General features: G+C 28.1%; 1 protein-coding gene across 1 annotated transcript; it reads left to right on the top strand.

Moving 5' to 3' along the window:
• Positions 1-1773: 1773 nt before the first annotated feature.
• Positions 1774-11616, top strand: LOC137829026 (uncharacterized). Its single transcript, XM_068635821.2, has 4 exons — positions 1774-1932; positions 2026-2293; positions 2361-2457; positions 10512-11616. The coding sequence occupies exons 1-4, from the start codon at positions 1774-1776 to the stop codon at positions 11614-11616; spliced, it is 1629 nt and encodes a 542-aa protein (XP_068491922.1).
• Positions 11617-12016: the final 400 nt, after the last annotated feature.

Below are 12016 nucleotides of genomic sequence, written 5' to 3'. Positions count from 1 at the left end.
TTAAAATTTATAAATATCAAATACCATTAAATAGATGAAGTTTTCAGTCATTTAGATTTTTCAACTCATGATTGTGGTTTTCCTGTACTCCTTTGATTGTTCTTTCAGCTCCATGTGAAGTTCATTTATTTTTGTTTGGGTTTGTTTTCTTAATAGTCAAGGTAGGATCACAGGTTTCTGGTTAACAATGAGGCTGAAAGGGAATAAAGGTTTCATCTTTTGTCTTTTTTCAGAGAAAGTGTTAAGAAAGTTTGTATTATAGATAGATTCAAGTCAAACATTTATTTCAACATGATGTGTTGATAAAGTTTTCATTTTTACACACATATCCCATTTGGTTCAAAACTTTTCTAAACTTTTAAGATCTGACACTCCCATTTTCATCCTAAATCCTTAATCTAACATGTTCCCACATAAAAATGAGGGGTACATAATAATAGTCAAAGATTTTCATTCCTTGAAGTCATCTTTATCATCAAGGGGAATTGGTCTGTTCCTCCAAAACATAGCAAGAATACTCTCACCGAGCTGCATGAAACCATACTTTCAGTAAACTTAGATCTGATTTTAAACCTTTACCCGCGTGCGTTGTATTGGTTTTTTTGTTTCTATTACCTTCTTGGTTTAAGTCATTAATGTTTTTTTGTGCTCTTTGTATCCAACCTTTTCTCTTCTTTGATTTCCTTTCCTTTTTCATGAATCTGTCAACCCCACAGCTACTTTCAGAGGTTTGTATCTTCATTTTCCTGTTTTGCCAAGTAAGTATTAAAAAGTTTTCATTTTTTCAAATATCATTTTGCATAGATATGATTTTATACTTCTGCCCACTTTCTTTCATTTGGTTCTTTTGTTTTTATTACCTGATTATGTTAAGTCATTATCTCACTTTTTCTCCTCTTTGATTTGTTTACGGTTTCAGTAATCTGTGAACGGCACCGCTACTTTTATAGGTTTGTTTCTTGATTTTCATGTTTTCAAATTGATTCCCCAGTATATCAAACACCAAGGAAATATTTTTTTCCTTCTTTCGTCCGCATGCAAAAGCAAGAGTCTATGGTTATATGAAATTGGTAAGATTTCTCTGTTAGGGTTTCCACTTTCTGTCTATTTGTGTATTATTTCAGAAATTTCAAAGTAAGGGTTTTTTTGTGCTAAACAAGAATCCTCTTTTTCAAATCTCCTTTGAAAACGTACCTAAAATTCCATTTATTTGCATAGTAGGGTTTCCCGATCATGCTAGCAATTTCAAAAATTGTGTACTTTCAACCTTACTTTTCAAATTCAAACCACAATTTCATTAATCGCAATCCTGGAAGTTGAAATGTTTGCACTTTTTACAGTTTCGATTTTTTATAGGCTTAATCTCTTCTGTATGAAACCTGACATGCTTAACTTCGTTTTTGTCATTCATTGAACATTTTTAAACTTAATTTTGTTGTCATTACCTGTATATTTATTTAATGTTATTTATGATTATTTTTGTCTTATGACATATTTGAACTAAATCCATCTTTATTCTTAGCTAAAAAAACTATATCCGATTTGAAAATTGGAATGTTTGTTTTTGTCTCACAATACTGTTATACTTTATTATGTTTTCTTACTATTTCCACCTATTTCACTTTGAAATTGTAAATTTGTTTTTTTGAAAATAATTTTGTACCACCTCCTCAGTATATATATATATATATATATATATATATAGGTATGTTTTGTGTTTCACATTGACCATTGCATTCTACATTTTCCTTTTACTCAAAGGTCACCCTTACAATGTCTGTGTCAAGACAAAATACAAATTGTGTGAAAGATGTTAATCCACAAAGTGAAAATTGGATCCTGATAGCAAGGGTTATACGTTTGTGGTTTGTTTCTGATTTCAAGAAAACAAAGTTTCCATTCTCCATGGAAATGGTCATACAAGACAAAGATGTAAAATACTTTATCATTTTCTTTCATATTTTTTTTATTACAGTTTAATGTAATTTTTATTAATCATGCTTAATGTTTGTTGTTATCTTTCAGGGTGATAGAATTCATGTTTCCGTTAGAAGAACTCTAATTTATAAATTTCAAAATGATATTTTTGAGGATAAAGTTTATTCCTTCAATTTCTTTAGTGTGTCTACTAATTCAAGATCTTATCGCACTACCTGTCACCAATACAAAATCAATTTTCAGTTTGGAACCAAAGTAACCTCTGTTGGTAATGATCTGGTCTCATGTCCAAAACCTCATTACACACCAATTTCTGTGTTAAAGGCGCCTGGATTTGATACGGACTACTTAGTCGGTTAGTAATATTCTTTTACTTGAACATATTTCTTTGGACATGTTTTTAAATGAATATGTTTTTACAGATGTTATTGGAATATTAACTGGTGTGGGAACTGAAAGAGAGCTGAATAGATCAGGGTCAACAACTAAGTTAAATGCCATTTCTATTGAAGCTGATGGGTGAGCTAATATTTTGTACCATAACTAATCCAAAATATTTGTTCTTACAATTGTAATTTTAACTTACAACAGCTACCGCATTGAGTGTACTTTATTTGGTAATTATGTTGATGAGCTCAATGCATTTCTGTCATCTGGAGAGCTGGAAAATATTGTCATCAGTGTGCATTTTGCTAAAGTAAAAATTTTCCAGGATATGTGAAGTGGTGAATTTCTAATTTATTTAAATTTTTTTATTTTAATATTTTATTTACATTATATTTTAATGTAGACAAGGTTTTTATACAAAATTGCTTGGACTGTACGAAAATAATATATAATGATAAGTCCAAATATGCAACCGAACTCAAGAAAAGGTTAGTTTAATATATTATTTTTTGATAATTAAAATGTATGAACCTTTCTAACTACAACTTTTACATGTGTAGGATGATTGAAAGTACGGATTCTCCTACACAGGGACTCAGTCAATTGTGTGACTCTGAAAAACAGAATGTTGAGGATGAATTCATCAGCTTCATTCATAGAAATACTATTCAAGGCCTGAAAGATTGCAAAGAGGTATTACTAATGTTTTTTAACAGTTTATTGAAATCGATTATTAATATTTGAAGATCATTTTTTTTTCTTTTTACAGGAAAGCACTTTTGTTATCTTAGCTACAATAAAACATATTGTGGCTGATGACGATTGGTGGTACACAGCTTGCTTATGCGGTAAAGCTGTTTACCCTGATTCCAAAATGTTTTTTTTGTGAGAAATGTAACAAACATGTTATCAAAGTCCAACAAAGGTAGTGTTTGTACTTGCATGAATTTATTTTTAATTACATATTACATATTTCTTAATACTTATTACTTATTATATTATTATATTAATTATTTTTTACTTATTTTAATTAATAATTTGTTAATAATTAACTATTAATTATATTCGTTAAATTATAGATATAATTTGTAAACCTTTATGTATTTTATATTTCAGGTATAAGCTAAAGCTGCGAGTGATTGATGAAACGGATTCTACGACTTTCGTTCTATTTGACAGGGATGCCACTACACTGATCAATAAATCTTGCGCCGAATTATTTGAAAGTCATGATAAGGTAAATTATCGAACCATGCATTTGTTTATTTATGCATATAAGAAAAGGTTATTATATTAATTGATATTTTTTTTTAATATTTAGAACGGTGATTCTGGTGTACTACCAAAAGACTTTGATCTTTTGCTTGACAAAGCTGTGTTGCTTAAAGTTGGTTGTGTTAAAGATCAATCTCTTAGGTTTGATCAATCATTTCGTGTAAAAAAAGTTTGTATTGATGATAGTACTATACAAAGGTTTTGTGAAGGTCGTGTTGAAAATGTGGTATGTTTCCTAATTTGAGTGTATTCTTACTTACATTTTACCCTTAAATTGGTTATTTATACTGTTTTTGCTTAATTTAATTTAGTTATCATTTTGTGAAGGAACTTCATTCTCAGAAGAAAAGACTATGTACTATTAAAGATGTCCAACAGGATGAGTCTTCTGTACCACTTTCTCATGTAATTATCATTTAAAGTATTAACTTAAAAAAGTGAATAATTTACTCTTACTAATATGTTTTGCTATCATCGCAGGATTTATTTAATAAATTCTCCACTGAAGCTGCTGAATTGCAATCTAAAACTATTGATTTATGCAGTGATAGTGTGTTAGGTACTGCTACTGAATTTGTTGCTCCACGGGTTACAAGAGATTTTGCTTCACCTGCTCACACAATCCCGCTTAGGATATTAAGGAAAAATATCAAGATCGAAAAGGGAGTAGTATAATTTCATACTATTTCTCTAACATTTTGTAACTTGAATGATCTATTTTCATGTATTGTAGACTTTCTTTAATTTCTATGTAGAACATGTTATGATGTATTAGTACAATTCTATTTTTAAATCTCTTTATGTAATATTGTTGGTTTCATATGTTGACATTATCTTTGAGGTACGTACTGACTTTATAGTTCATTTTGAAGTTGTTATATTTTGTTTTTTTTTCAATTTTATGTCTACATTTTAATTTATTTAATGAGTTTGTTTTTGTGTAATTCATATTATTGTATACTTTTTGTAACTCTATTTTGTAACAATGGTTCTTTCATTAAATATCAGAATTGTAATGGTAAGTGCCTCAACTTTTACTTTTTCATTAATTCATAAATTTATATAGAATTATATAATATTTTATTAATTATAATTTGTGTTTTTTTTTAAGGTTATTGAAATATTGTTTTCCTTTCCCAGGGAATTTTTTCCTTTATTACAGGTATTGTTTTCCTTTATTAGAGTTATTCTTTTTTCGTCAATTCATTTTTTATACATAATATCTTAGTATGTGATAAAAAATAAATCTTTGTGTAATGATATGTTTGTCCTTACGAGAAAGATTTTTTTAAAAAAAAAAATTCCCCTTACACTCAACCTCTAAGGATGGATTCAAACGGATATAGAGGATAGCATTAACTACGTACAGAGCAATTAATTCATCACTTCATTTTTTAATTTTTATTTTTGCATAAACTGTCTCTTCTGTATCTTTTACACTTTTATCAAAGTATTCATTTCATCTTCCAAGACTAATTTATTAAAAATTATGGATAGAAGTAATAATTACAGAAGTTCAAAATATTATATTTTAAATTCAATATGAAATTATATTTTCAATTTTAAATTTTAATTACAGGTATGTTATTTAATGTTAGAGGTTAGGGTTTAAGTATTTAATTTAAATATATGTATATATGTGTGTATATATAAATATATATAATATATGATATATTAATAATAATATATAACATATATAATATATTATTTAATATGTTTAATATATTTTATAATATATATTTATTTATTTAGTTATAATACAGTTTTATGTTAACTATTTTAATTTATTATTATATAATGCTAATTAATTATACATGTCATTAATATTCATTTTATTTATCTATTGAAATAGTTGTATTTTTATTAATTTGTTATTTTGTTAATAACTTATTTAAACTGAAAAAACATTGTTGTATAAGGCAATGTAAAATGGAAACGTCAAAGAATAATTACAGGTAACAACTAACCTACTATGCTTTTTAAAGTTTTGTCTTTTCATATTTATTTTTCTTTACTTTAATATTATTTATTTATTTATTAATTATGAATATTTTTTCTTAATTTATTTTACTATCATTATTGGATTTTAATTATTTTTTTATTATTTAATTTAGTAACTGAAAAGACATGTTGCTTCAGAGTAAATTTAGCGTGGATTTGTGACTGAAAAGGTATGATTGCTATATATAAGTAACGTAGGGCTTTTTATTACTCACAAACCTATTGCTATTAGTCTTTTATACTTCTTCCCTACTTCCATTATCTTCATCTTTCTTTTTCTCATTGTCATGGCTGTCATTCCTGAAGAGATCGTAAAACTTTGTGGTAAAGGTTTATTTACAACAGTTAACATTCGTGGGGAGGTATGTTTTTGGTTCTGAAATTCCTTACTTTTCATAGTTTTTTCAGTTCTTTGAGTATTTTTATGGTTTTAAAATGGATAGAATGGACACGTGGATTGTGCATTCGCCATCGAGTTTGAAAATGAACTGGAGGAGGAATGGTCCCTCAGCGACAGTCAAGGCAATATTCATATAGTATATTATAACAAAGATATACTTTGTCCCCAAATTGTGTATGGATGGTCCCGTCTGAGTGATTTTTATGGGTTTAAAGGTGACCACAATATATTGTTTCGTTACGTGGGTAATAACTCCTTCCATATAACTGTTTTTGTGGGGGAGTTATGTGAAATGATTTTGAGTAAATTTCTGAAGGAAGTTGAAGGGAGGTTGCCGCTCAACAATGGCCCCTTTATACATTTTGGCTTAAAGTTGAGTTCAAAACAGGTCTTTGGAGGATATGTGGTAAGTTTACCATCCTTTCTTTTAAAATGGATATTGATATATTCTATTTCTTTTATTAACTAATTATTAACTAATATTTTCGTTATTGTTTAAGGATCTGCCTTCTCCTTTTTCTGAATATATTCGTAGAGGGAAGTTCAAGAAGGTTAATCTACATGGATGGCTACAAGATGTGGAATGCACCATTTTCAAGTCCAGGTTTCCTTCCAGAAGCGTTACACTCTGTAGCGGGTGGAAACAATTTTTTCGTCTTCATTCTATTCGTGAAGATGACAAAATTATATTTGAATGTTATAACAAGAAGCCCTCTTCTGATATCAGGGTTCTACTACTGATGACGTGTCACTACAAAAGACTTAGTGCTTAGGATAATCAGTTATTGTTTTGAACTATATTAGTTTGTTTAAGTTAATTTATTTTTGCAAGTATTGCTTCTTTTTGTTGGGAAGTATCCAGTTTCCACTTTAAGGAAACAAGAACAGTTTATTTTGTTTACTCTTTATTTTTATTTGATTGTGGTTCTGTTTAATTAGCTCATCTTATTTCTTTGTATTTATTGTTTAGTGTTTCTTTCTTTTCAATATGTATATATATATATATGCTTTTAATTTTTCATTTCTTATCTGGCATATTAATAATGCGTTGGCATTTCTAAATATGCTCAATGCTATAAGAAGTGCCAGTATATTAAAAAAATCATAAGCCTGCTTTAGATTGTGGAATGCATGCATATTAATTGGATTTTCTATACAATGTTTATGTTTATATTTTTTATTATTAATTATTAGTTTATTAGTTATTGTTGTATTAACTATTTTTTTTATCTCGAAACCTTTTGATGTACATTTGTTTGTTTTTCTGTATCATTTTTCTAATGTTTATAAATTTTTATGAATACTATTTCATTTTAAAAATATTTCTTATATATTTCTGGAGGTGACTTCATAGTTCAATATGAATTTGCCTACAATCTGTTTCTATTGGAAGAAACACACATTTTTTTATTTACAAGGACTTGATTTGGTATAATGTAATGAATTATACTTTTACTTGCACTAATTATTTTGGAGTATTTTTTTTGCAGGTTGAACTTAAAGAAGGAAGTTGGTCTTTAATACTTCATTTTTCATGTATATATCTTATGAGAACATAGTATAAGAAATCGTTTTATTTAATTTAAATTAGTTTAAATTGTAATGTATTGTAATTTACAAGTCATTGTAAAATTATGTAATTTTAATGTTAATTTTTTTTGTATTATATTTAATTTAATTAAATTAAATTAAATTTAAACTTCTGAATTTCACTATTTCTATATTTCTATATTCCTCACTTTCACAATTTTTATATTTAACCAGACTTATTATAATGTTAAAGTTCAATAAAAAAAGTTAAAATGTTAAATAGCATAAAAATATTATTAAGAAAAATTAAAAAACCCGAAGAAAGGAAATATATCTTATTTTCAAATACAAAAAAGTTGTATAAAGTAATATTTAAGAATTCGAGAACTTTTAAGTAATCATTAGTTCCACACTGACTACAAATTTCGAAGTTAAATTAAAAATTAAAAATAAAAACAAATTAAAATAAATATAATATTAGTGCAGATTCAAAATAACTTAATAACACAATTTTCACTGTAAATCATTAACAAAATGACTGAAGAAGTTTCTGGAAAAGCACATAAACTTGGTTCTCCTAATATTAGTTCAAACTCATTTGCCCCTTATCATCTTCATCTTCTTCGACATTCATAAGCCAACTGATATATATTTTTTACATTTTAGAAACAACCTTTGTCTCAACATCTTCTTTTTGTTCATTATATTAGATATCAGATACCAGATCTGCTCTCCATGGTCTACTATGTTTCTACTTGGTTCTGGGAGATACAACTGAAACGCCGGAGAACGGAAAAGGTAATTAAAGCTTGGATTTTTTTCATTCCGACCATAAATATTAATTAAAGGTGCATGCATTTAAGACATAAAAACTCTTTCTCTTCTTCTTTGATTTCCCAGTATAGAACTTGGTAACAATAGGCACTGTAGAGGTATCCATGGAATGGAAAAGGTAATTAAAGTTTGGATCTTTTTTCATCCTAACCCTAAATATTGATTAAAGTTTCCATTTTTAAATGATTTAAGTTCACAGATTTAAGGTATATACATTTCATAAAAAAAATGTGCTTATAATAATTATTTTAAGTTCTGTTTTAGTGAAATTAGTAAATACAAAATGAGGATATCTGTTTTAGTCACTTTTTTTTGGCGGTATACATATACTACATGTTCTTGCATGCTGTGTATTATTTCAGATATATCCAATGGAAGGATTCCTTTTTTTTGTTAAACAGAAAAGCTGTTCTAGAATGGTGCAAAAGAAAGTTAGCCAAAGTTCCTTTTTTTTGCTTAATAGGGTTGTCAGATCAGGGTATATTTTTTAAATTGATGTACTTTATGTTTCTGTTTTTGGAGGTTGCTTCGTTCTTCTGTGGTGTAAGAGATGATTGTTCCTAGATAAATGTCCGTCCAGATATATTACTATATTTAATATTTACTATATATATTATTATATATACAATCTGATAAATTTATTCCCTGCAGGTTTCCTCTTTCAAAAGTCAACCAACAATTCATTAATGAGAAAGCTTAAAGTAGAACGTTGTTCTTTTGCACTGGAATAGGAATTTGTTTTCATATCTTAAAAGTTAAGTTCCCCTTTTTCACAACAACTTCTAGACATGCATTGCATGACCTTTCTTCATCGAACATTGATACTACCTAAATTTTTAAATTTTTTATTGTTCTTACATTTCGAAGTTTGATTGTTTATTATGCAAAATATAGAAAAATTGTGCAAGTGTTATCCCTTTTCAAAGGTAAATTTTTGGTTTAACATTTTTAAGTATTAAATATAATTCTTATATAATTATATAAATAGATATGATTATTATATAAAAATATTACACATTTTTTTTTCAATATTTTAATATTTAATTAATAAATTTATTATGTCAAAGTAATAACATAAAAGGGAGTCCCGTGCGTGACCATATACCCTAGATATTTTGTTTGGATGGCAGACAGAAGAGAGTGGAAGCCAAGAAAAATTGGTGTTAGTATTGGAAGGTTAACATATATTCCTGCAGGGTCAGGGGAATTATATTATTTGAGGTTATTGTTGAATTATCAAAAGGGTTGCTGTAACTATGATAATATCAAAACTGTTAATGGTTTCATTCACAAAACATATAAAGAGGCATGCTATGCAATGGGGCTATTGGAAGATGATAAAGAGTTTATTGATGCCATTATAGAGTGCAGTGACATTGCTTCAGGAAATCAGTTGAGAAGACTCTTTGTTACCCTTTTAATGATGAATACTATGTGTAGACCAGATGAAGTGTGGAACAAAACATGGAAGTTGTTATCAGATGATATTTTATACCAAAAAAGAAAGGAGTTTGTCCTACCAGGTATAATTTTTTTATTTTATTTGAAATTTATAATTTATAATTTTATAATTGTTATATGACATATAATTTCTTTCCTAGGTCTTAGAATTGAAGATGCTCAAATTCAAAACCTTTGTCTTCTACAAGTAGAAGAGTTATTAATTTCAAATGGTAAGTGTTTGAAAGATTTTCCAAGTCTGCCAGAACCTATTCATTCTGATTCCTTTATTTATCAAAATAGATTCATTATTGATGAATTGAATTATGACAAAATAGAAATGTCTGAAATGCATTGTTCTCGTTTTCAAACTCTTACTCCTGAGCAAGTGGAAGTCTATGAGAATATAATGACAGCAGTCCTGTCAGACCTTGGTGGTTTTTTTTTCTTATATGGTTATGGGGGAACTGGAAAAACTTTCATGTGGAAAACTTTGTCCACTGGTTTTAGATCAAAAGGGTTTATTGTTTTAAATGTAGCTTCTAGCGGTATAGCTTCTTTGTTACTTCCAGGAGGAAAAATAGCTCATTCTACCTTTTGTAATAAATGAAGAGTCAACCTGCAATATTCCTCAAGGAAGTCTTAGGGCCAAATTGTTGATCAAAACGAAATTAATTATATGGGATGAAGCCCCAATGATTAATAGGTTATGTTTTGAAGCCCTAAATAGAACTTTAAGGGATGTCATGAGAGTTGTAAGTGAAGAAAATGCTCTTAAACCTTTTGGTGGTAAAGTAATTGTATTGGGAGGAGACTTTCGTCAGATATTAACTGTTGTCAAAAATGGATCAAAGTATGACATTGTGAAGGCAAGAGTAAATCACTCTAACTTATGGAAACATTGCAAAATCTTAAAACTTACAAAGAATATGAAATTAAAGAGTGATACATCAATTCAAAGTAAAACAGAAATAAAAGAGTTTGTTGATTGGATACTTCACATTGGAGATGGAGATATGGAGTTAAATGAGTTGGGACAAGGAATGATTGAAATACCGGAAGAGAATTTAATTTTAGATGTTGAACAACCTTTATTGCAGTTGGTTGAGTTTCTTTATCCCTCCTACATAAACAATGTAACATCTGATGATTCTTTTGATGATGGTGCAATATTATGTCCAACAAAAGAATGTGTGGATCAAGTGAATGAATTCATTTTATCATTAATACCAGGATCTGAAGTTACTTATTTAAGTTCAGACAGTCCTTGGGAATGTGAAGAACAAGAAAATGCTCAAGCTGAGTCGTTTACAACTGAATTTTTAAATGAGATCAAATGCTCTGGAATTCCCAATCACTGTGTTAAATTAAAAGTCGGAGTTCCAATAATGCTTCTAAGAAATATTGATCAAGCCAATGGACTTTGCAATGGAACAAGATTACAGGTAACTCACTTGGGGAAAAATGTTATTGGTGCCAAAGTTATTACTGGGAAAAATATAGGTGATCAAATATTTATTCTGAGAATGAACTTGACTCCTTCGGAAACAGGTTTGCCATTTATGTTTCAAAGAAGGCAATTTCCAATATCTTTGTGTTTTGCCATGACAATAAATAAAAGTCAAGGTCAAACTCTGAATAAAGTTGGTCTATATCTATCCCGTTCAGTCTTTACACACGGACAATTATATGTTGCTCTTTCAAGAGTAAAATCTAAGAAAGGGTTGAAGATATTGATTTTGGATGATAATGGTATTGCCACAAATTTCATTACTAACGTGGTTTACAAAGAAATATTCGAAAATGTTTGAAGTATTAACTTACAGCGTTACATATGAGGTATGAAAATTCTTTAATTATTTGAAATATATTTTTATTTATCATATATTTTTTTGTAATATATGAACAACAATTTAAGAACTGATATACACTATCTCTGATAGGTTTTGATCAATGCTTTTGTTTGACACAAATATTCATGGTCATCTTGAAAGTATGGTACGTATTCTTTATCAATTTTAGAATGTGTTAGATCTTATCTTGACATATCTTTTTCAAAGTTGGTTAATTTAATTAATGTTTTACAGGAATTACTTATAAGAAGAAACAGTTTTGTAAAATTAAAGTTCAGAAATGATGAATCTCTAAAGCACTTGATGAGGTATGCTTACTTAAATTATTAATTTACATAATTTATTATTACTATTACAA

This window comes from Phaseolus vulgaris, chromosome 7, assembly GCF_051622355.1.
Source record: "Phaseolus vulgaris cultivar YP4 chromosome 7, ASM5162235v1, whole genome shotgun sequence".
Taxonomy (NCBI): Eukaryota; Viridiplantae; Streptophyta; class Magnoliopsida; order Fabales; family Fabaceae; genus Phaseolus; species Phaseolus vulgaris.
This window is presented reverse-complemented; position numbering and strand designations above follow the sequence as displayed.

Coding starts and splice junctions, on each gene's coding strand:
- LOC137829026 (XM_068635821.2), top strand. CDS start 1,774: ATGTCTGTGTCAAGACAAAATACAAATTGTGTGAAAGATGTTAATCCA. Junction 1,933..2,025: donor TGGTCATACAAGACAAAGAT/GTAAAATACTTT, acceptor GTTATCTTTCAG/GGTGATAGAATTCATGTTTC. Junction 2,458..10,511: donor ATTTCTATTGAAGCTGATGG/GTGAGCTAATAT, acceptor AATGATTAATAG/GTTATGTTTTGAAGCCCTAA.